This window comes from Lates calcarifer, linkage group LG17, assembly GCF_001640805.2.
Source record: "Lates calcarifer isolate ASB-BC8 linkage group LG17, TLL_Latcal_v3, whole genome shotgun sequence".
Lineage (NCBI taxonomy): Eukaryota > Metazoa > Chordata > Actinopteri > Centropomidae > Lates > Lates calcarifer.
This window is the reverse complement of record NC_066849.1, coordinates 8,773,270-8,797,924: the sequence shown is the minus strand read 5'-3', so window position 1 is coordinate 8,797,924 and position 24,655 is coordinate 8,773,270. Positions and strand designations below refer to the sequence as shown.

At 38.8% G+C, this 24,655-nt stretch overlaps 4 protein-coding genes and 1 long non-coding RNA gene across 6 annotated transcripts; 1 reads left to right on the top strand and 4 right to left on the bottom strand.

Moving 5' to 3' along the window:
• Positions 1 to 1,902: 1,902 nt before the first annotated feature.
• On the top strand, positions 1,903 to 4,808 carry LOC127143502 (uncharacterized). The gene is made up of 3 exons (XR_007814978.1): positions 1,903 to 2,158; positions 2,644 to 2,876; positions 4,661 to 4,808. It is a non-coding gene; the product is annotated as an uncharacterized LOC127143502 (long non-coding RNA).
• Positions 3,668 to 15,721, bottom strand: LOC108877279 (granzyme G-like). Of its 2 annotated transcripts, XM_051077481.1 has the most exons (6): positions 15,692 to 15,721; positions 5,393 to 5,620; positions 5,139 to 5,298; positions 4,853 to 4,985; positions 4,528 to 4,755; positions 3,668 to 4,420 (listed from the first exon to the last, which is right to left on the bottom strand). In XM_051077481.1, exons 2-6 carry the CDS (start codon positions 5,565 to 5,567, stop codon positions 4,256 to 4,258), a joined length of 861 nt encoding a protein of 286 aa, XP_050933438.1. In that variant the 5' UTR covers positions 5,568 to 5,620; positions 15,692 to 15,721; the 3' UTR covers positions 3,668 to 4,255. The 2 variants fall into 2 exon arrangements, with proteins under 2 accessions (XP_050933438.1, XP_018522768.2); XM_018667252.2 differs by lacking the exon at positions 15,692 to 15,721 and having other exon boundaries at positions 5,393 to 6,285.
• LOC108877302 (granzyme G-like) lies at positions 10,640 to 12,632 on the bottom strand. Its single transcript, XM_018667303.2, has 5 exons — positions 12,308 to 12,632; positions 12,023 to 12,182; positions 11,737 to 11,869; positions 11,411 to 11,638; positions 10,640 to 11,302 (listed from the first exon to the last, which is right to left on the bottom strand). The coding sequence occupies exons 1-5, from the start codon at positions 12,363 to 12,365 to the stop codon at positions 11,138 to 11,140; spliced, it is 744 nt and encodes a 247-aa protein (XP_018522819.1). The 5' UTR covers positions 12,366 to 12,632; the 3' UTR covers positions 10,640 to 11,137.
• On the bottom strand, positions 13,905 to 15,616 carry LOC108877306 (granzyme G-like). Its single transcript, XM_018667307.1, has 5 exons — positions 15,464 to 15,616; positions 15,163 to 15,322; positions 14,877 to 15,009; positions 14,552 to 14,779; positions 13,905 to 14,443 (listed from the first exon to the last, which is right to left on the bottom strand). The coding sequence occupies exons 1-5, from the start codon at positions 15,519 to 15,521 to the stop codon at positions 14,288 to 14,290; spliced, it is 735 nt and encodes a 244-aa protein (XP_018522823.1). The 5' UTR covers positions 15,522 to 15,616; the 3' UTR covers positions 13,905 to 14,287.
• A 2,986-nt stretch (positions 15,722 to 18,707) lies between the features above and the next one.
• Positions 18,708 to 20,610, bottom strand: LOC108877303 (granzyme E). The gene is made up of 5 exons (XM_018667304.2): positions 20,458 to 20,610; positions 20,166 to 20,325; positions 19,833 to 19,965; positions 19,472 to 19,699; positions 18,708 to 19,364 (listed from the first exon to the last, which is right to left on the bottom strand). Exons 1-5 carry the CDS (start codon positions 20,513 to 20,515, stop codon positions 19,200 to 19,202), a joined length of 744 nt encoding a protein of 247 aa, XP_018522820.1. The 5' UTR covers positions 20,516 to 20,610; the 3' UTR covers positions 18,708 to 19,199.
• Positions 20,611 to 24,655: the final 4,045 nt, after the last annotated feature.

Sequence of the window (24,655 nt, the reverse complement as noted above, 5' to 3'; positions counted from 1 at the left end):
CACATGCACACAGCGTTGTTATTCTGTATCTAACTGCGTGGTTGCTTAATTGATTGATTATTTTTTTCTTGTCAGGTCGATTGACAAGCAAAAACATGTGACATGTTAAATCAACAAGTCTGTGCCAGAAAAAAACAAAACAATTAAGGCACTATTGTTTTTCTACTCAGCATAAACACAGTTCTTCTATAAACATTCTCCTCAGATATCTCAGCAGGTCTGTTTTGCAGGTTCTCACCTGACTAAAGTTGTTAGTGAAGCTTACCACAATGGAAAACTGTGGTGTTGCACAGGAAGCCATGAGGTGCACTTGTGTGTAGGAGGTGCTGAGGGTAGTTCAGAAGTTAAAGTGCTTACTGCAGCAGTCTCTACTTCTATTTTTAACGTGACTGTAGTGTTAACTTTCTAGTCTTAATTGCCTACAGCAATTGCATTTAGTATAGGGATAATCCAGGGTCACAGCTTCAAAACAGCTTATTCTAAGTATATCTGATTGTATTTATGCTCAGTGGTCTACAAATGTAATTTTAGTTAATAAAAACATCACAAACCTCTGCTATATAGCATAATTTTCCTGCTTACTAGCTTTAATTTCTTAATCTACCTTTCAAACCTTCATGCCAAGGAAACCAGTTTGACATTCTGACCCATCATATTTAAACTCTTTTTCCTGCCCTGCCATATTATCAACTGAACTATCACTGATAACATAATATTTGCTGCACCTGACATAGGGAGCAGTGAACAGGCAAAGCGTCTGGTGTCTTTTACCTAACCCTAAACTTGACTCAAACTATGCTGCTAATTGCATCTAACAGCATATGGGTCCAGCAAGAGATTATGTCAAGATCCACTGCCGCCATCTAGTGGACTATAGTATAATAGTATCTGTTTGTTCAAGCCTCCATCTCTCACATGGGCATTCTTTTCCATGGCCTTCCACAGATTTTAAGCTGAGGTCACCTCAAGTAAATGTATCTGCTATTCTTCAAAATAACTGGAAAGAAAATGTAAACTGTCTACTGGAGAACACCAAAGTATAACAGACCTACATTCTTCTTGCTGTCATTTAAAGAACAGGAAATTACATGGTACATAGCCAACCACTCAAATATGCTAGTCGTGGAAGAAGTATTAAGATCTTTCACTGATGTAAAAGTAGTAAATCTAGTATAGTAAGTATAAACAAATAAAACATTACATACAACATTAAAGTTCCTGCATTTTAAATATTAGCAAACAGTAAAATCACTAATTATGCAAAATGGCCTCATTCAGAGTGTTTTATTTATTTTTATTTATTTATATACTGTATATTTATCATATATATAACTGTAGTTGCTAAGTAGCATGAAATACAAATACTTAATTAAGTACAGGACCTCAAAATTGTAACTAAATACAGTGGTTGAATGTATTTTGTTAGATATTACCCCTGCTCATGCCTCTAGGCCTTTTTCCTAACTTTGCACTTGGTGTCCTAGCAGGATAAGCACAGGTGTGACAAACAGCATAAATGATGGCTATATTCCATTTTAGGTGAGCCACTTCCATGGTCCATGTTGTGTATGTGGGAAATTAATTATGAAATGGAATGAGGCCATTGTCAACATCATTACTTCTACTTTTGATTTTGCTGCTAAGACAAGACAATGTCTGTGGCAAAAAACAAACAAACAAACAAACAAAAACATAGTGAAATGTAACTCAGGTAAGAGAAGCAGTTGTGAATGTTATTTCTGTGGGTGCTGGTTGCAGCAGCTTAATATAGCAGAATGAGTTTCATCCCTGCTCCTAATGTAGGTGAATTCACTGCCTTCCCATTCGCTTCATCTCATCAGCCAATCAGCAGCTGGGGACACATTATAAAAAGGTGCGGTGTCCATCTTGCCCCCCCTCTTGCTCTTTGGTCCCCGAGACCGCCAACTTCCTGGTCGTCTCGCTTCCGGCTCCTGTTGCCACCGGTGCGGGTAATGTAGTAGTAGCTTCCTTGGTTACGTGTCAAATTATTGCTTTTACTCGCAATTGACTACACGCTGTTTCACCTGATTATACCTACTCGTGTTGCGGGCCGGCGCGGATGTTTCGGGAACTGCCGTCTTGTTTGGGTTTTCCGATCGCTGCCGCTCGGGTGGAGAGCGCACCTCCTCCCCTTCAGGTGATAGACATCGCCGATGAGTTTGTGTTTGTTTAATTTTTGATGTTCAAAAGATAAATGTACCTTATTGATACTTCGAGGGAAATTCTTGCATTACAGCAGCAGAGACAGCAACAACAGCAAAATGAAAAATACTCAGGAAAAATATACACAGGAAAATAATTTGAGTTGCAATTAAATAGTTATGTGCAATATTTTCATCTGAGAATGAATGTGCGATACTGGCTGAAAATATAGGTAGGAATATATAGAAAGAAAGGGAAAAAGTATAGAGTATATAATATGTACATTACAACAATATGTGCTAGTGTTAATGAATAAATATTTTCAAAATGTATGTACAGGTGGCAGTGTTCACCTGACACACACAGGTGAGTTGTTGTATAGAGCTATGGAGAATGAGTCGTCCATGATGGAGAGCAGTTTGTTCAGTGATCTCTTGTCCATCACTCACTCAAATGTCTCCATTTTGTGTCCAATGACAGCCCCAGCTTTCCGGATGCATCTGTTTATTCTGCTAGTGTCCCTGGCACTGGTGCTGCTCCCCCAGCAGACTACAGCGAAGTAGATGGCACTCGCGACCACAGACGATCTCCAACGTTTTGTTGCACACATTGAAGGATCTGAGCTTCATCAGGAAATGGAGTCTGCTCATCCCCTTCTTGTACGCAGCATCAGTGTTGGTGCTCCAGTCCAGTCTGTCTGTATAACAGCTATGGTGAGTACACAGTGATGTAACTAAAGTAGGCTGTCATGTAGTGTTTGCACTATTAATGTGCTGCTATACTGAAATGTGAAAAGTCCTCATCATGCATATTGTGAATGTTTCTGGCCACAAAAAGCTCTTATCCTCACTTAATGTTCGGCACCCCTTTTAATAGTCCATCCAGCCATTACAGGATTTTGCATTCTACATTTTCATTTAATGGTAATCTAATATAAGAGCCAGAAACATGCTAATATTGTTAATCAACGCAACACTCTATTATTCCACTGATAACATTAGGCTAGGACTATCTGTATACTGTGAATCTCACCATAATGTATGCTGCAGTGAAGGCAGTCCACTTGACTTTAACAATTATTATTTGGGTTTGTAGTCCTAAAAGTCATACTACAGGCCCTGATGAGCGGATTTCTTGTATTAACTGAGATATGGCATCTGTAATATCAGGTCTAAACTTAACTGTGAACTTGAATGGATGTAATGGATAGATATGTAAATATGAGAAACTTCTACTTAACACCTCTGAAAGCTGTCACTTGCTTCCAAAACACAGTGACAGCTTTCAGAGGTGTTAAGTAGAAGTTTCTCTCAGTGAAAACGCCCATCTTTCTAAGGAGGCAGAGTAATCCATTTCCCTTCTCAATATGTGATGATATCAGTGCAGTGTGCTTCACCTGTGTTATACTGACACCACCTGTCCCTCCTGATCCACACCACTTGCTGTTGACAGAGGACCTTGCAACAAATCTTTCTGTCTTGTATGTATACATTTCATGTATTGCTCATTGTAACACAGCAGCAGGATTACGCTGTCTTTACATTTTGCTCAGCACAAGTATGCTGACAGTACATAATTATCTGTTATTTGTTTCATTACTCTTAGATTTGTTGGGTTTAAGGATGCTCCAGCTAAATGTGGAGTGGTAATAAAGCAAAGAGACCTTTTTTAATACTTAAACAATCTCAACATTAAAACCAAAATGTGCTTGTACAAGTACAGAGGTACTGAGAGAACACTGAGAGAGAGCAAGTTTATTGTTTCAAAAGATGGTGCAAAACAAAGTTGAAAAGTTGAGAGAAAATGAACAAAGGTGTGTGTGTGTGTATGTATGTATAATGTATTTGAGAGCAAAGGGTATATTGTGTATGAAAAGAATAGATATTACAGCAGCATACACTATTCTCAGTCTCTTGATTCAACTGTCAATAAAATGAAATTGATATCATCAAAGCAAAGCATATTTTGATTACATTTGTGTTAAGCCAGAAAGTCCAGGATTTAATTTGGCGGTCTCTGTGATTATGGAATCAGCGGAGATACTAGCAATATTACACAATAACCTGAAATTCAGATGTTGTGATCTGATGCTTCAGAAGTTTCCATTATTTCCAGTAATCCAGTTAATCCAGTCTGCATTCTCAGGTATCTTAGTGTAGGAGTAGACATACGGGCCATCTGGGTTTGTTTCGCGTGAGGCAGACACCACCCCATACACCTTTCCATCTTCACAGACCAACGGACCACCAGAGTCTCCCTGGAAGTACATACACAGTCTGTAGTGATTGTTTCAACAACAATGTTGACCAAAGTGTGTGTGTGTGTTTGTCCTGTTATATAATGTAATATCATAAATGTACGTACCTCACCCGGTCCAGCCTCTCCCTCAGAGCAGTACGTCTTTTTCTCACAACACGACTCATTTTCAGTGAGTGTTACATTGACTTCCATGAGCGTCAGAGACATATGTTTTGAGTTTCTGTCATTTCTTCCCCAGCCGGAGACTGAACATGATTTTGGCAGAGAGCCGTCATCTCGGTCTGCGAGAGCAATGGATCTCACATTGTTGTTAAAATGTGCCTTAGAGCTCAACTGGAGGAACAGAGATTAAAAACATATATAAAAAGGATAAAACTATATTTCTGCTATTAAGTACAATGATTTGAAATGTAATTATTTTTTCTGTTACCTTAAGAAGCATTATGTCATTTGTGTATTCAGTTTCATTGTAGTCTTTATGTGGAAATGCAGATTTCACAGGTATACGCTGTACCCCTGCACAGTTATGGGCATTGTGAACTCCTAGTAAGGCTGTGTAGGACCTGAAACGACAAAAATTAAAGTAAAATTGTTATCTCTGAGTAAACATATTAGTCACAAATGTTAATTCATATCACATTTCACAAAGCCATCATAGCATGCCTGTCTGAATCTAGGTTGTAATTGTAGATAAATGTAAAATATGTTAAACTGACTTGGCTTGGCAGTGGGCTGCAGTCATCACAAAATCCTTGTTCAGAAGGAAGCCACCACAGTAATATGTTTGACCATTCTGCATGTGCCGCTCCAACAGCACCATGTATGGCCTGCTATGTGGCTTAGCCTCATGGCCTCCATAGATTTCCCCTGTATGAACTGGGGGAAAATATATGATATTTATGAATAGATTTAAAATGTATAGAAGGATACACAGAGCTTACTTTACCAGTGCCATAAAACCTAAACTTACCTTGACCATTGAGAGTCAGTGCAAGTATCAGTACGACCAGTTCACAGTGGAAAAACATGGTGAGTTCACAGTCCAGCTGAGCTACTGAGGAACAGTGGTGCACATCACTGACAAGTTCAGTCTTTAAACACTTCCTTGACTTAGAGAGTGAAGGAAGTGTTTGTGTAGCTTGCATATGCAAAAGATGTGGCTTTGAACCACATTAATAAGAAAGGGCATCTCTATCACCTCCAGAGGACATGAAATGTAACATCTGAACTACCAAAGAAGTGATAAAGTCATTACCATGGTGAAAGGAAAAGATGATCAATTGTCAGACTTTTTATGATCCCACATTACAGTAAAATAATATTTTGGTCAGCCTTGTTTTAGTCCTGTTTCTCTATTCACTAGGTGGCTGCAGTTGGAAACGCTGAAGTTAGATAGCTACTGTGTAACAGTGTATATGTGCTGACTCTGTCAGATCTCAGCATGATAACACTCCTAACAAAGTAGATGATTGAGACATTTATAGTAAAGTGAGTTCATGGCAGGTGTTTAGGACCCAGTAAAAACTGCTATTTACAGCAATAATGCTCTTTACTGGAGGAAGAAATTCACATATCTGAAAAACTGACTGACACTGCTGCAAAGCCAGTAGCAACACTCACTATAACAAACAAGAAACCAGGACCTTGTTATAAATGCACATATGTCAAGGCTGTGGGACGTCATCCCTGTGATAAAAACATCTGAGGCTCTGAGACAGTTATATGACAAATGTCAGATTCAGAGCAGGAGGTTGGAGTCACAGGGTATAATAAGAACACTTAAGATGATGTATTGTGATATGATATAAATCAATTGCTAAACAACTTCTTTTTGGCATAATTCCACACCAGCTATCCAGATGTCTCACAGTGATTATTTTTTTCTTTTTTTTTGGGAATAATTTTATACATCCCTTTTCTTTGACCTACATATACCTTAAACTTTCTTGGGATTATTTAATCAAAGTACCTGTGGTAAATTCCTTCAGTTCATGGCAAATTAAATCTTTAGAATTGGTAAAATAGTCTCTGACCCCAGTTTACACTGAGTCTTACGTATGTGGGTATTTGTTCACATGCATTTGAACCGTTCTTGCATTGTTATCACCATATTTATCTTGTTTGTAATTAACAGGAAGCACAGATAAAATCATAAACTATTTCCTCTGTCTGACGTGTGAAACAGCAGTATACCATTTATATTGTTCTATAGGATTTATTTTCAGTTATACTTAGACAGGCTTTATTGTCATTTGGAGTACACCTTCCAGTGCACATCAGAACAAAATTCTGTTGCATTGACTTGGGTAGTGCAGGAGTAAAACAGCAGCATTGAAGTACATAAAAGAGTGTTACAAAAAATAAATATGTATACAGAGAGTTGCTATATATAATACGCTTTATAAAATAAAAATGTACAAATTACAATATTTACAGTATATTGCACGTTGGGGTGATATTGCACAGCAATATTATTGCAACTCCTGTGAAAGGAGCAGTCCTGTGAAGCAGTCCTGTGTGTGTGTGTGAGTGTGTGTAGGTGTGTGTGGGGTGTGTGAGGGAGGGTGGGGCTGATTTTTTTCATTTGGAGTTGAGCAGTCTGATGGCTTGTGGGAAAAAAACTGTTCCTGAACCTGGCTGTTCTGCTCCGAAGGCTGTGGTACCTCTTGCCAGAGGCCAGCAGCGAGAACAGTCCACGGTGTGGGGGTGTGAGGGGTCTCTGATGATGTTGTGAGCCCTGGTCAGACAGTGTGGACTCGCAATGTCCTGGATGGAAGGGAGACCAGTCGCAATGATTTTCTCCGCTGTCCTCACCACCCTCTGCAGGGACTTCCAGTCAGAGGCACTGCAGGCTCCTGTCCATACAGAGATGCAGCTGGTCAGTATGCCCTCTATAATGCCTATGTAGAAGATGGTGAGAATTGGAGGGGGGAGGTGAGCTGTTCTAATCTGTCACAGAAAGTGCATTGCACTGCTGAGCTCTCTTTCTGCTCTCTGCTGAGTTCCAGTGTGAAGGGACCAGGTCAGAGTGTCTGTTATCTGCACTCCCAGGAAGTTGGTGCTGCTGACTCTCTCCACTGCTGTGTTGTTAATGAGGAGTGGTGAGTGGCTGGGCTGGCTCCTCCTGAAGTCGACAATGATCTCTTTGGTTCTGTCAACATTCAGGGCCAGGTTGTTGGTCTTGCACCAGTCCACCAGCTGTTTTACCTCCTCTCTGTAGGCCAGGTCGTTGTCATCTTGGATAAGGCCCACTACTGTTGTGTTGTCAGCAAACTTCACGATGTGGTTAGTAGTGAACATGGTGCAGCAGTCGTGTGTCATCACTGTGAACAGCAGCACTCAGGATGCAGCACTGAGGGGAGCTGGTGCTCAGGGAGATGACACTGGAGATGATGTTGCCCACCTTCACAGACTGAGGTCTGTTGGTGAGGAAGTCAAGCAGCCAGTTACACAGAGGGGTGTTGAAGCCAAGGGGGACCAGTTTGTTCACCAGATGCTGAGGGATGATGGTTTTGAATGCTGAGCTGAAGTCCAGAAACAGCGTCTGTACGTGCGTGTTTTTCTCTTCCAGATGTTCTAGGCTCAGGTGGAGTGCAGAGGAGATGGTGTCCTCAGTGGAGCAATTTGGACGGTAAGCAAACTGGTACGGGTCGAATGTGGAGGGGGGGGTCTGGATACAATGTGGGCCTTCACCAGCCTCTCGAAGCACTTCATCATAATGGGGGTGAGTGCTACAGGGCGGCAATCATTTAGGGAGGAGTTTGTGGGGTTTTTTGGCACCGGTATGATTGTGGCCGACTTCAGACATGATGGCACCACAGCCTGGTTCAGCAAGGTGTTGAAGATGTCCGTGACAATCCCAGGCAGCTGGTCAGCACGTTCTTTGAGCACACGTCCTGATATGTTGTCGGGGCCCGCTGCTTTTCGAGGGTTCACTCTCCTCAGGGTTCTCTGGACATCAGCTGTGTCCAGACTCAGTGGTTGCTCATCAGGGCGATGAATTGATTTCCACGCAGGGGTGGTGTTGAGTGACTCAAACCTCCCAGAGAAGCTGTTGAGTTCCTCTCTCACAGGGAGGAGGAATGGCTTTGTAGTCTGTGATGACTTTGATACCCTGCCACATTTGTCTGGTATTCGAGGGGTCATGGGAGAAGTCCTGCACTTTCTGACTGTGGGCACGCTTTGCAACTCTTATGGCAAGTTATACATGCTCAGGGAACTAACAAAGACCAAACCATTTAAGCATGAAAATTAGCTTTAAAATGAATATGATGTGATAATTCAGGAGAAGGAATGGTGATTTATCTTGCTGCTGAAACTTTAGGACGTTGGAGGGGGAAGTGGGAACTCTCTGAATTTGAAGCATCACAGTAAACTGAAGAATATCATGGGTGACATGTATTTGAGTGTTGATTTGATGAAGTGAGACAAATCAGATGAGGTCTGATGTCAGTGGTAAACATTTAAGGTGTGATTAAGCAGCAGAATAAGCCATGTGTTATGCATTACTGCAAGCAAAATAAAAGGAGATAACATGCAGTTGACCATCTGCATCAATGGTCAGCTGTGCAAGTGTTCCTGGTGTGGTAAACAGGGGGATGAATGCATTTAACTAAAAGACTAAAGTGGCCGACTGTTACCATTGGAACCAGGTAACATGTTAAATCATTTTACTTTGATAAAAAGTTTAGCATGTACCAGGCTGTAAAAGACTTGAATTGGAAATCTCATATTGTAGCTACAGATAAAGAAATTGATATCATCAAAGCAAAGCATATTTTGATTACATTTGTGTTAAGCCAGAAAGTCCAGGATTTAATTTGGCGGTCTCTGTGATAATGGAATCAGCAGAGATACTAGCAATGTTTCACAATAACCTGAAATTCAGGTGTAATCTGATGCATCAGAATTTTTCATTATTTCCAGTAATCCAATTAATCCAGTCTGCATTCTCGGGTATCTTAGTGTAGGAGTAGATTTCCGGGTTTGATTGGAATGAGGTACCCACCACCCCGTACGCCTTTCCATCTTTACAGACCAACGGACCACCAGAGTCTCCCTGAAAGTACATACACAGTGTGCAGTGATTGTTTCAACAACAGTGATTCGATTATTATTGTTGACAAAAGTGTGTTTGTTTAATGTTATGTTTCATAAATGTACGTACCTCAGCCGGTCCAGCCTCTCCCTCAGAGCAGTACACTTTTTTCTGACAACACACATCACTGACAAGTTCAGTCTTTAAATGCTTCCTTGACTTAGAGAGTGAAGGAAGTGTTTGTGTAGCTTTCATATGCAAAAGATGTGGCTTTGAACCACATTCACAAGAAAGGGCATCTCTATCACCTCCAGAGGACATGAAATGTAACATCTGAACTACCAAAGAAGTGATAAAGTCATTACCATGGTGAAAGGAAAAGAAGATCAATTGTCAGACTTTTTATGATCCCACATTACAGTAAAATAATATTTTGGTCAGTCTTGTTAAATGACAAATGTCAGATTCAGAGCAGGAGCTTGGAGTCACAGGGTATAATAAGAACACTTAAGATGGTGTATTGTGATATGATATAAATCAATTGATAAACAACCTCTTTTTGGCATAATTCCACACCAGCTATCCAGATGTCTCACAGTGATTATTTTATTTTTTGGAATTCTTTAATACATCCCTTTTCTTATCTATGTGGGTATTGTTTGTTCACATGCATTTGAACAGTTCTTGCATTATTATTAGGGTCAGAGCAACAAAGTTGCCAGGTATGTAATCGCTATATTTGTCTTGTTTGTAATTAACAGGAAGCACAGATAAGATCATCTCTGAAGTGTGAAACAGGTACACCATCTATATATGTGGTTATCTATCGTTCTTTGAGGATTTATTTTCAGTTATACATGCTCAGGGAACTAACAAAGACCAAACCATTTAAGCATGAAAATTAGCTTTAAAATGAATATGATGTGATAATTCAGGAGAAGGAATGGTGATTTATCTTGCTGCTGAAACTTTAGGACGTTGGAGGGGGAGGTGGGAACTCTGTGATGCTGTTACAACCATAGCATTGGCTGTTCTGTCAGATGTTGCTAAAACTGCACTTACAGGTTCTGTTAAACAATAGGCAGACAAAGAGACCTTTTTAATACCTAAACAATCTCAGAATTGAAACCAAAATGTTCTTGTACAAGTGGAGTGTACAGAGGTACTGAGAGAACTCTGTGAGAGAGCAACAGTTTATTTTTTCAAAAGATGGTACAAAGTAAACTTGTTGTCATTTGATCTAGTCTAAAAGAAAATGCACAAAGCAGCAAAGCAGCTTGTGTGTCTGTGTGTGTGTATAATGTATTTGAGAGCAAAGGGTACATTGTGTATGAAAAAAATAGATATTACATATTTTTAGCATTATGATTCGCCACCACTCTAGACTTGTGTGTCATGATGGCTTTGTTAAAACTCACATATACTTGGTTCAAATTTCCTTACAATAGCTGAGTTTATTGACAGATATGCGACTGCAGCAGCATACACTATTCTCAGTCTCTTGATTCAACTGTTAATAAAATGAAATTGATATCATCAAAGCAAAGCATATTTTGATTACATTTGTGTTAAGCCAGAAAGTCCAGGATTTAATTTGGCGGTCTCTGTGATAATGGAATCAGCGGAGATACTAGCAATGTTTCACAATAATCTGAAATTCAGGTGTGATCTGATGCATCAAAATTTTTCATTATTTCCAGTAATCCAATTAATCCAGTCTGCATTCTCAGGTATCTTAGCGTAGGAGTAGACATACGGGCCATCTGGGTTTGTTTTGCATGACGCAGACACCACCCCATACACCTTTCCATCTTCACAGACCAACGGACCACCAGAGTCTCCCTGGAAGTACATACACAGTGTGCAGTGATTGTTTCAACAACAGTGATTCGATTATTATTGTTGACAAAAGTGTGTTTGTTTAATGTTATGTTACATAAATGTACGTACCTCACCCGGTCCAGCCTCTCCCTCAGAGCAGTACACTTTTTTCTCACGACACAGCTCATTGTCAATGAGTGTTACATTGACTTCCATGAGCGTCAGAGGCATATGTTTTGAGTTTCTGTCATTTCTTCCCCAGCCAGAGACTGAACATGATTTTGGCAGAGAGCCATTACTTTGGTCTGCGAGAGCAATGCGACTCACATTGTTGTTAAAATGTGCCTTAGAGCTCAACTGGAGGAACAGAGATTAAAAACATATATAAAAAGGATAAAACTATTTTTCTGCTATTAAGTACAATGATTTAAAATGTAATTATTTTTTTCTGTTACCTTAAGAAGCATTATGTCATTTGTGTATTCAGTTTCATTGTAGTCTTTATGTGGAAATGCAGCTTTCACAGGTATACGCTGTACCCCTGCACAGTTATGGGCATTGTGAACTCCTAGTAAGGCTGTGTAGGACCTGAAACGACAAAAATTAAAGTAAAATTGTTATCTCTGAGTAAACATATTAGTCACAAATGTTAATTCATATCACATTTCACAAAGCCATCATAGCATGTTTGTCTGAATCTAGGTTGTAATTGTAGATAAATGTAAAATATGTTACACTGACTTGGCTTGGCAGTGGGCTGCAGTCATCACAAAATCCTTGTTCAGAAGGAAGCCACCACAGTAATATGTTTGACCATTCTGCATGTGCCGCTCCAACAGCACCATGTATGGCCTGCTGTGTGGCTTAGCCTCATGGCCTCCATAGATTTGCCCTGTATGAACTGGGGGAAAATTTATAATATTTATGAATATAAATAAATGTAAAGGGAGATAGAGAGAGTTTAGTTTAGTTTTAGCACTAACACTGTGATTTAATATCCTTAAGTGTCATAAAACCTAAACTTACCTTGACCATTGAGAGTCAGTGCAAGTATCAGTACGACCAGCTCACAGTGGAAAAACATGGTGAGTTCACAGTCCAGCTGAGCTACTGAGGAACAGTGGTGCACATCACTGACAAGTTCAGTCTTTAAACACTTCCTTGACTTAGAGCAATCCTTCTCAAATAGTGGGGCGTGCCCCCCTGGCGCGGCTCGGAGTAATGCCGGGGGGTGTTACCCCGGGAACATGTTTTTTGTTTTTTTGTTTTTTGGCACAGGAGGTAGGGGTTTTTGCACCGAACAAGAGCACACGGCACAGAGCAGGAGATATGACGTGCAGTGAACAAACCCTTAAGAGACACCATGGAAAAATATTTAACAGGGATGAAAAGAAAGGCGGAGAGAGACGGAGATAATGAGACAAACGTAAGTCTCCCGAAAGCTAAGACGAGGAAATATGACGAAGCGTATGTAGCTCTTGGCTTCACTGTGACTATGGTGGGAGACGATCAAAGACCGGTAACTATTTCCTCTATTGACGTGTTAAACAGCAGTATACCATCTATATTGTTCTATAGGATTTATTTTCAGTTATACTTAGACAGGCTGTATTGTCATTCGGAGTACACCTTCCAGTGCACATCGGAACAAAATTCTGTTGCATTGACTTGGGTAGTGCAGGAGTAAAACAGCAGCATTGAAGTACATAAAAGAGTGTTGCAAAAACTGAATCAATATAACTGATCTACATATATAATAATAATAATAATTCTAAAAAAGTGGCAGCTCTCAGAAGTGGTAAATAGAAGTTTCTCTCTGTGAAAACGTCCATCTTTCTAACTAGTCTGTTATCTAGTTTTCCCCTATTCTCTCTCCAGATGTGACAATATGAGCTCAGTGTGCTTCACCTCTGTTATCATGACACCACCTGTCCATCTGATCCACACTGCTCGGTGCTAACAATAGACTTTGCTACAATTCTTTCTGTCTTATAAGTATAATTTTAATGTAACACTTGTATAAATGATGTTTTTATCAACACAGGTATTCAGACAGCTTAACATGATTCGTCATTTCTATCATTATACAGTTATATTAAATCTGAATAACTTCAGCATGTTTTGTCTGTTCCCTTCTTTGTTCAAATGCATTACTTCATATGGTGTACATTTTTTCTTTTTCAGTATAAAGTCTTATTATTTATTATGACATTTAAATGCGATGCCTGGTCATGCAGAGTTTGTCATGTAGTGGTAATAAAGGAAGGTAGCCTTATTTAATAATGCCTAATCAGTATGGACATAAAATGTGTTTGTACAAATATAAAGAGACAACAGATGCTGTTACAACCATAGCATTAGCTGTTCTGTCAGATGTTGCTAAAACTGCACTTACAGGTTCTGTTAAACAACAGGCAGACAAAGAGACCTTTTTAATACCTAAACAATCTCAAAATTGAAACCAAAATGTTCTTGTACAAGTGGAGTGTACAGAGGTACTGAGAGAACTCTGTGAGAGAGCAACAGTTTATTTTTTCAAAAGATGGTACAAAGTAAACTTGTTGTCATTTGATCTAGTCTAAAAGAAAATGCACAAAGCAGCAAAGCAGTTTGTGTCTGTGTGTGTATAATGTATTTGAGAGCAAAGGGTACATTGTGTATGAAAAAAATAGATATTACATATTTTTAGCATTATGATTCGCCACCACTCTAGACTTGTGTGTCATGATGGCTTTGTTAAAACTCACATATACTTGGTTCAAATTTCCTTACAATAGCTGAGTTTATTGACAGATATGCGACTGCAGCAGCATACACTATTCTCAGTCTCTTGATTCAACTGTCAATAAAATGAAATTGATATCATCAAAGCAAAGCATATTTTGATTACATTTGTGTTAAGCCAGAAAGTCCAGGATTTAATTTGGCGGTCTCTGTGATAATGGAATCAGCGGAGATACTAGCAATGTTTCACAATAATCTGAAATTCAGGTGTGATCTGATGCATCAGAATTTTTCATTATTTCCAGTAATCCAATTAATCCAGTCTGCATTCTCGGGTATCTTAGCGTAGGGGTAGATTTCCGGGTTTGATTGGAATGAGGTACCCACCACCCCGTACGCCTTTCCATCTTTACAGACCAACGGACCACCAGAGTCTCCCTGAAAGTACATACACAGTGTGCAGTGATTGTTTCAACAACAGTGATTCGATTATTATTGTTGACAAAAGTGTGTTTGTTTAATGTTATGTTACATAAATGTACGTACCTCAGCCGGTCCAGCCTTTCCCTCAGAGCAGTACACTTTTTTCTGACAACACAACTCATTGTCAGTGAGTGTTACATTGACTTCCATGAGCTTAAAAGGCACAGTCTTATTGTATTTGTTGGTTCTTCCCCAGCCAGAGACTGAACATGATTTTGGCAGAGAGCCGTCACCTCGGCCTGCGAGAGCAATGGGTCTCACATTGTTGTTAAAATGTGCCTTAGAGCTCAACTGGAGGAACAGAGATTAAAAAAATATGTAAAAAGGATAAAACTATATTTCTGCTACTAAGTACAATGATTTGAAATGTAATTATTTTTTCTATTACCTTAAGAAGCATTATGTCATTTGTGTATTCAGTTTCATTGTAGTCTTTATGTGGAAATGCTGCTTTCACAGGTATACGCTGTACCCCTGCACAGTTACAGGCATTGTGAACTCCTAGTAAGGCTGTGTAGGACCTGAAATAACAAAAATTAAAGTAAAATTGTTATCTCTGAGTAAACATATTAGTCACAAATGTTAATTCATATCACATTTCACAAAGCCATCATAGCATGTTTGTCTGAATCTAGGTTGTAATTGTAGATAAATGTAAAATATGTTACACTGACTTGGCTTGGCAGTGGGCTGCAGTCATCACAAAATACTTGTTCAGGAGGAAGCCACCACAGTAAGATGTTTGACCATTCTGCATGTGCCGCTCCAACAGCACCATGTATGGCCTGCTATGTGCCTTAGCCTCATGGCCTCCATAGATTTCCCCTGTATGAACTGGGGGAAAATATATGATATTTATGAATAAATTAAAACATGTATAGAAGTATACACAGAGCTTAGTTTACTTTTAACACATACATTGTGGTTTAAATCTAATGCTATAATATCCTTAAGTGTCATAAAACCTAAACTTACCTTGACCATCAAGAGTCAGTGCAAGTATCAGTACGACCAGCTCACAGTGGAAAAACATGGTGAGTTCACAGTCCAGCTGAGCTACTGAGGAACAGTGGTGCACATCACTGACAAGTTCAGTCTTTAAACGCTTCCTTGACCTAGAGAGTGAAGGAAGTGTTTGTGTAGTTTGCATATGCAAAAGATGTGGCTTTGAACCACATTCATAAGAAAGGGCATCTGTATCACTTCAAGAGGACTGAAATGTAACATCTGAACTACCAAAGAAGTGATAAAGATCAATTGTCAGACTTTTTATGATCCCACATTACAGTAAAATAATATTTGGTCAGTCTTGTTTTAGTCTTGTTTCTCTATCCACTAGGTGGCTGCAGTTGGAAACGCTCCCTATGAAGTTAGATAGCTACTGTGTAATAGTGTATACGAGGGGCCTTCAAAAAGGACAGTTGGAAAGAACATTTTAAGTTATGATGTTTATTTTTGCGTTGCCACATGCATTTAAGGGTTCATGTTAGAACATATTATGATACAGTAGTATGAGAATGTACAAGTTCATTGAGATCAAAATCCCTGCATGTGATTTTTAGCTATGTACTTTCCACAAACTTTTTGAAGCCCCTTGTATGTGCTGACTCTGTCAGATCTCAGCATGATAACACTCCTACCAAAGTTGATGATTGAGACATTTATGGTAAAGTGAGTTCATGGCAGGTGTTTAGGACCCAATAAAAACTGCTATTTACAGCGATAATGCTCTTTACTGGAGGAAGAAATTCACATATCTGAAAAACTGACTGACACTGCTGCAAAGTCAGTAGCGACACTCACTATAACAAACAAAAAAACAGGACCTTGTTATAAATGCACATATGTCAAGGCTGTGGGACGTCATCACTGTGATAAAAACATCTGAGGCTCTGAGATAGTTATATGACAAATGTCAGATTCAGAGCAGGAGGTTAGTCCACAGGGTACAATAAGAACACTTAAGATGGTGTATTGTGATATGATATAAATCAATTGCTAAACAACCTCTTTTTGGCATAATTCCACACCAGCTATCCAGATGTCTCACAGTGATTATTTTATATTTTGGAATTCTTTAATACATCCCTTTTCTTATCTATGTGGGTATTGTTGGTTCACATGCATTTGAACTGTTGTTGTGAACTGTATGTAATCGCTATATTTATCTTGTTTGTAATTAACAGGAAGCACAGATAAGATCATCTCTGAAGTGTGAAACAGGTACACCATCTATATATGTGGTTGTCTATCGTTCTTTGAGGATTTATTTTCAGTTATACATGCTCAGGGAACTAACAAAGACCAAACCATTTAAGCATGAAAATTAGCTTTAAAATGAATATGATGTGATAATTCAGGAGAAGGAATGGTGATTTATCTTGCTGCTGAAACTTTAGGACGTTGGAGGGGGAAGTGGGAACTCTCTGAATTTGGAGCATCACAGTAAACTGAAGAATATCATGGGTGACATGCATTTGAGTGTTGATTTGATGAAGTGAGACAAATCAGATGAGGTCTGATGTCAGTGGTAAACATTTAAGGTGTGATTAAGCAGCAGAATAAGCCATGTGTTATGCATTACTGCAAGCAAAATAAAAGGAGATAAAAATGCAGTTGACCATCTGCATCAATGGTCAGCTGTGTAAGTCTGTGTTCCTGGTGTGGTAAAAGTGAAAATTCTTCTACATCACTGGTGCCATTGCAGTCTGAATGGTGTCACATCATGTTGGAGGAAGGCAGAAGTTTTGTTTTATCAGGCTGGGTAATTATGTGTCTATGTATGTGTGTCCATTAACACTGCATTTAATAATGCAGTCAATAATATGGTCATGTTAAAAATGGAAAGCACCTGATGTGTGGCAGGGTAAACCACACAGTAACTAAGAGCCGAAGGACTTCCTCTTGTGAGCTACATAAATAATTACCATTCAATGGTCAATGTTAAACAAATGGGTGAACATGGGGATGAATACATTTAAACAAAAAATGAACATGTTTTGTCTGTTCCCTTCTTCAAATGTATTACTTCCTATAGTGTACTTTGTTCTTTTTTAGCATAATGCTTTATTATTTAGTATGAGGAAGGTAGCCTTATTTAATAATGCCTAATCAATATGGACGTAAAATGTGTTTGTACAAATATAAAGAGACAACAGATGCTGTTACAACTGTAGCATTGGCTGTTCTGTCAGATGTTGCTAAAACTGTACTTACAGGTTCTGTTAAACAACAGGCAGACTTGATCAGGTTTAGAGCTCATAAATCAGAAGAGACTTACAGCTCTGCCTTCAACAAGGGAGCAGCAACCCTCTTCTTGTTGCATCAATGCACTTTGTTCACAAGGAGGCAGTGTTGTCTTTTTTTGTTGATTCAATTCATGTTCAAACACATGTACAGAGGCACTGAGAGAGCACAGTGAGAGAGCAAGTTTATTGTTTAAAAAGATGTAACAAACTCAGAGGATTCTGTGTTCTCATTTTATCTAGTCTGAAAGAAACTGGACAAAACAGTAATGTACTTAAAGTGGCAGATAAGAATAAGCATGTGACAGAGGGTGATGCAGATCCTTATTTGTGTGTTAAGTTGTCTTAGCTCTATTGGTGAAGTCTCAGGGTCCCAGTGGGGGGGGGGCTCACTTACAACAGATGAGTGAATGGGAGAGCTGTGTTGTCAAGTTCATTCTTCTCCCACCTTTGTTCCCCTTTATTTAAGGTAATTAGCATCCATACTGCTAACTTGAACACTTGTGAACACACAACATGTTAGTTGTAGTTTATCATGTTTAACCATGTCTTTATGTGCAAGACAGATTTGTTCTGTATTTACACATTTTAAGTTACTAACTAACTCAGATGATGTGTAAGCTAGCTACCAGACATTCTGTAGCTTTGCCCTAGCATTAAACTGTGTACTGTGCTAGTATCAGTATTTGAGTTAGTCGCTGTTACATTACATATAGTATATGTGTTCAAGCCTTTGTTTTATCACTATAAGGATATATCGTCAAGTCTCTTCCAGCATCTTGACAGCAGACAGGAAAAGACTTGACAAGCAGATCAAGAAGGCCAGCTCAGTCCTGGGGTGCCCCCTTGACCTGCTGGAAGTGGTGGTATGTGGTAATAAAGCAAAGTGACCTTTTTTTAACACATAAGCAATCTCAAAATTGAAACCAAAATGCTCTTGTACAAGTGGAGTGTAAAGAGGTACTGCGAGAACATTGTGAGAGACCAACAGTTTAATGATTCAAGATGGTACAAAACAAATCTGTTCTCATTTGCTCTAGTCTAAAAGAAAATTCACAAAGCATTTTATATATAACAATAGATATTACATATATTTAGCTGACTAACTCTAGGATTAAATTTCAGATTTGACGCTACACTAGACTTCTTGACGTCTTCTTCATGATTGGCTTGTTTAAATCCATGCTTGAAAACTGGTTTACATTCCTAATTTCTTTATAGTAGCCTAAAGTTTATTGACAGATATACTCCCACTGCAGCAGCAGCAAAAAAAAAAAGTAGTAAGAAATAAAGAAAAATATAATCAATTTTTTGATTAAATTTGTGTTAAACAAGCAAGCCCAGACTTAAACATAGCAGTCTCTGTGATAATAGAATCAGAGTAGATACTGGCATCTCAATCATCAGCTCTGTAATTCTGCAATGTTACACAATAACCTGAAATTCAAATGTTGTGATCTGATGCATTAGAACTTTCCATTATGTCCAATAATCTGTTTAATCCAGTCTTGATACTCAGGTATCTTAGTGTAACAATAGATTTCTGGGCCATCTGGGTTTGTTTTGTGTGAGGCAGACACCAGCCCGTACGCTTTTCCATCCTCACAGACCAACGGACCACCAGAGTCTCCCTGGAAGTACATACACAATGTGCAGTGATTATTTCAACAACAGTGAACTAGTTATCATCATTGACCAAAGTTTGTTTGTCAATGTTATGTTACATAAATGTATGTACCTCACCCGGTCCAGCCTCTCCCTCAGAGCAGTACACTTTTTTTTCATGACACCACTGACTGTCACTGAGTGTTACATTGACTTCCATGAGCTTCAGAGACATATATTTTGTGTTTCTGTCATTTCTTCCCCAACCAGAGACTGAACATGAGTTTGGCAGAGAGCCATCACCTTGGTCTGCAAGAGCAATGGGTCTCACATTGTTGTTGAAATGCACCTTAGAGCTCAACTGGAGGAACAGAGAGAAATGAAAAAATCTATTTTAAAACATGAATTTCAATTTGTTTACACTTCTATTGCTAAATTGGGGGAAAAAAATTCAAAAAGTACAATAATTTAAAATGGAATTATTTTTCTATTACCTTAAGAAGCATTATGTCATTTATGAATTCAGTTTCATTGTAGTCTTTATGTGGAAATGCTTCTTCCACAGATATATGCTGTATTCCATTACTATTACGGACACCGTGAACTCCTAGCAAGGCTTTGAAGGACCTGAAATGACAAAAATAAATGTTATCTGTTAGTAAACATATTAGTTTGTTGGTCAGACCATTGAAGTCAGAAAAAACTAAAATATCAAAAGATTTGAATTTATGTCACATTTCACAAAGCAGTCATGAAACATGTTTGTCTGCCTCTATGCATGAATCTAGATTGTAATCGTAGATAAATGTAAACTATGTTAAACTGACTTGGCTTGGCAGTGGGCTGCAGTCATCACAAAATCCTTGTTCAGAAGGAAGCCACCACAGTGTTTTTTACCACCATCCTCTGTGTGCCGCTCCAACAGCACCATGTATGGCCTGCTGTGTGCCTTAGCCTCATGGCCTCCATAGATTTGCCCTGTATGAACTGGGGGAAAATTTATGAATAGATAAATAAATGTAAAGGAAGATAGAAAGAGTTTAGTTTAGTTTTAGCACTAACACTGTGATTTAAAACCTATCCAATAATATCCTCAAGTGCCATAAAACCTAAACTTACCTTGACCATCAAGAGTCAGTGCAAGTATCAGTACGACCAGTTCACAGTGGAAAAACATGGTGAGTTCACAGTCCAGCTGAGCTACTGAGGAACAGTGGTGCACATCACTGACAAGTTCAGTCTTTAAACGCTTCCTTGACTTAGAGAGTGAAGGAAGTGTTTGTGTAGCTTGCATATGCAAAAGATGTGGCTTTGAACCACATTCATAAGGAGGGATGTCTCTATCACTGCCAGAGGGCATGAAATGTAACATCTTAACTACCAAAGAAGTGATAAAGTCATTACCATGGTGAAAGGAAAAGAAGATCAATTGTCAGACTTTTTATGATCCCACATTACAGTAAAATAATATTTTGGTCAGCCTTGTTTTAGTCTTGTTTCTCTATCTACTAGGTGGCTGCAGTTGGAAACGCTGAAGTTAGATAGCTACTGTGTAATAGTGTATATGTGCTGACTCTGTCAGATCTCAGCATGATAACACTCCTACCAAAGTTGATGATTGAGACATTTATGGTAAAGTGAGTTCATGGCAGGTGTTCAGGACCCAGTAAAAACTGCTATTTACAACGATAATGCTCTTTACTGGAGGAAGAAATTCATATATCTGAAAAACTGACTGACACTGCTGCAAAGCAGTGTCACTCAGATTAAAACATCTGAGGCTCTGAGACAGTTATATGACAAATGTCAGATTCAGAGCAGGAATTTACACATATACCTTAAACCTTCTTGGCATCATTTAATTCAAGCCATCTCCATTTTGTTGGTAAATAAAATCTTTCACAGCGCAGTAAAGCAGTGTCTGACTTCAGTTTTTCTCTGGGTCTTGTGAATGTGGGGTATTGCTTCTTCACATACATTTGAACTGCTATTGCATCATTATTTTGTTTGTAATTAACATGAAACACAGATAATATCATAAACCATTTCCTGTGTGTAACAAAAATAAACTATGTGTTCTACATTACTGCACGCAAACTAGAAGCACATAACGCACAGTTTACAGTCTGGGTCCATGCTTAGCCATGCAAGTCTGTTTTCCCAGTGCTGCTTTACTGATTCCTTGAGTATTACCAGTAAAATGATTAAAGTGAAAATTCTTCTACATCACTAGTGTCACACCTGAAAGCACCTGAGGTGCGGCAGGATAAATCAAACAGTAACTAAGAGCCAAAAGACTTCCTTGACGTAATTTACGACCAGAGATCTGTTGCAGAGAAGGATAAACAAGGAGGAGAGGACCCTGGTTAGGTCTGTGGATCTGAGAGAGTCTAATTTGCATAGTTCTTTTTCAGGTTACTTCATGATAAAGTAACAGTTGAATGTGTAATGCAGACACAAATTTTGTTGCACAGAATGACAGTTTGGAAAGTTTTCATTCACAAGTTCCATATGAACTGTGGTCCATTAGAATAGATTCTCCTGAACAGGCCATTTGACCTTTGACCCTGGCTTGGGAGAAAGAGTTATATCTGTTTCTAATCACAGAATGTTGGGGAGGCTGAAGACAGCATGGGGGTTCAGGTCATAATTCTCACTGACTTTACTTTTACCTCTGTGCAGTTCTGGGAATACGTTCATGTCTTTTTCTATGATTTGTGCCAGTAGTACAAAGGTAATTAATGTTATTGACCTTGATGTCATTAATCTAAGGTTATACAACAAGTAGTTCCAACCAAGCAATCTGATTGGTCAACAAGACATTTAGAATGTGCTCAAATCAGCATGTCAGTACATCTTACTCATCACTAAAAATATTACTCTGCCATGTACATTTTACTGTTTTTGGGAATAGTTGTATAATCGCAATGTTACACTCAAGGGTGTGCTTTAACGTCATTTGAGCACTTCAGTGATGCTTGCGGATCTCAGCACAAACACCTCGGCTTTCTCCATCAGCTGTGTCGGTGACATGGCGCTATAACTTAAAATTCATGTAAAAGTTTGTGGTTGCAGAAGTTACATCTGTGTGAATAAAAAAATGCAGCATCTTTGTTATAACTTGGTTGATAAAAGTAAGCATTTATTTGTGCAGTAGGCCGTTGATTTAGTTCGGTAAATTCTGAGACCTTGATAAAGCATTAACGTCAGCTCAGAGTTCACTCATCTGGGACTAGAAAATCATTTCTGTTGCTAGGTCGTTACTAAGGGTCTGACTATTTGCCGTAGGGGTAAACTTGGTTCCATTACACATAGGAGTCCACTGACATGACTGATTGTGTTCTAATTATTAGTTAGACCCCATGTATTTCCATGGAAACGGGAAAAACATTCGCCAAAACCATTTAATTTTGAGAGCAAATTGCTCCTCAACATGAACAGATTTTGATTATACATTTTACTTTGTTGGTAATAGTTGTATAATCTCAATATTACACTCGAGGGTGTGCTTTAACGTCATTTGAGCACTTCAGTGATGCTTACTTGACCGCGTCACTGTCATGCTCAAATGACGTTAAAGCACACCCTCTCAGTTAATATTGCTTAATTATTCATTGTATAACAAATTTATTGCCATACCATACAAGGATATACTCAGACAACCAACATTGCAGTTAATGCTTTAGTGTTTGTATTTTAAGATGTTTTTAGGTGTACCTGTAACTTCACAAATTAATATAGTTAACAATATGGTAAATAATATCACATATTACATAGCCAATGACAAGCCCCTTGCCTTTAGAAATAATGCTGGTTACTACTGTAGGTAGTTAACTAGTTAGCCCTGCATTGCTAACATTTACAGATTACATCACAGCTACTTAAGCAAAGGCTACAAAAGCCACATACGCACTGTTTGACTATGTAGAGAAATCCAAAGCTTGACAGGGCCACTGTAATCTTGTTTGCTAAACTATGGTTAAGCAGCTATTTGACGGAGAAGACTAAAGAACAGGGAATTGAATAGTGTGTTGTGACAGTATATTAAAACATCTGCATATATATTTTGTGACAAATAGCCTCTTTTTGGCATAAATCGACTATCCAGAGATTACAGCCTGGTCCTATATTCATTTTTTACTTTTTAAAAACTTTACTGCATTCCCTTTCTTTGGGGTGTCTATGCCTTAAGCCTTCCTTCACTGTATCAACTGTAACTGAAATCTCTTCCATTTTAATTTGATAAAACAGTCTCTGACCCCTGTTTACTCTGTATGTGGTCATTGCTTGGTCACACGCATTTGAACTGCTCTTGTACTGTTCATCTTGTTTGTAATTAACACAAAGTCCAGATGATATCATAAACCATTTCCTCTGTCTGAGTTGTGAAATGGCAGTATACCACCCATAAACTTTGTTATCTATCATTCATTGAAGTCTTATTTTAAATTAGATATGTTCAGGCAACAGAATCTTCTCTTCCCCCTCTACTTTATTCACTAACAAAGACCATGCCATTTAAGTAAAAAAAAAATGGCAGATAGGACAGGGATGAATAAATTATGGGTGGGAGTGGAGGGGTAAATAAGGGCTGCAAATCATCAGTGGATTGGATGAAATAAGGCAGAGAACAAAAGATGAGCAGAGCTGAATGGGGGCCCAGGGAGTAAGATTCAGGATAGGGGACACATTGCATTGAAGCTTTCTAGCTTCATTGTCCACCAAATCTGCTTCATATGCCAAGGTGAGAATGTTCTCCTTCAATAACCTTGAGACAACTGTGGATATAGCTTTGGTAGGCTTGATGATGCTGATGACCAGCAGCTGTGGCTCCTGATGGTACAGTGTAATCAGGGATCCCTTACTTGGATGTGGGTCAGACATAGAGAGACTAACCACAATTTAGTTATACGACTAAAGAACCTGTTGGAAGTGTTGATGAAACCAGAAGTGTGTCATAGCTTTTCCACACTCCGTGACAAAGAGATGGTGGAGTAGCATTGTGTGCTTTATGTAATTTATGTAATTTCTCACGGGTTTGAATGGCATCACATATTAATTTTAAGTGAACAGACATATGGTGTGAGAGAATCCAAGCTAGCCTGTAATTAAGTTTAAGAATAAATGGGTCAGGAATGGGGATGGTGTTTTGACTTACATAATGGGGGTTTCGGGGGGAAGCAGTACTCTGTGAATTTGAAGCATTGTGAGAAACTGATTAATATCAGAAGAAACCTGCATTTGAGTGTTGATTTGATGTGAAACAAATCGGGTGAGGAGGTCTGATGTCACCAGTAAACATTTAGGTGCTAGTCGT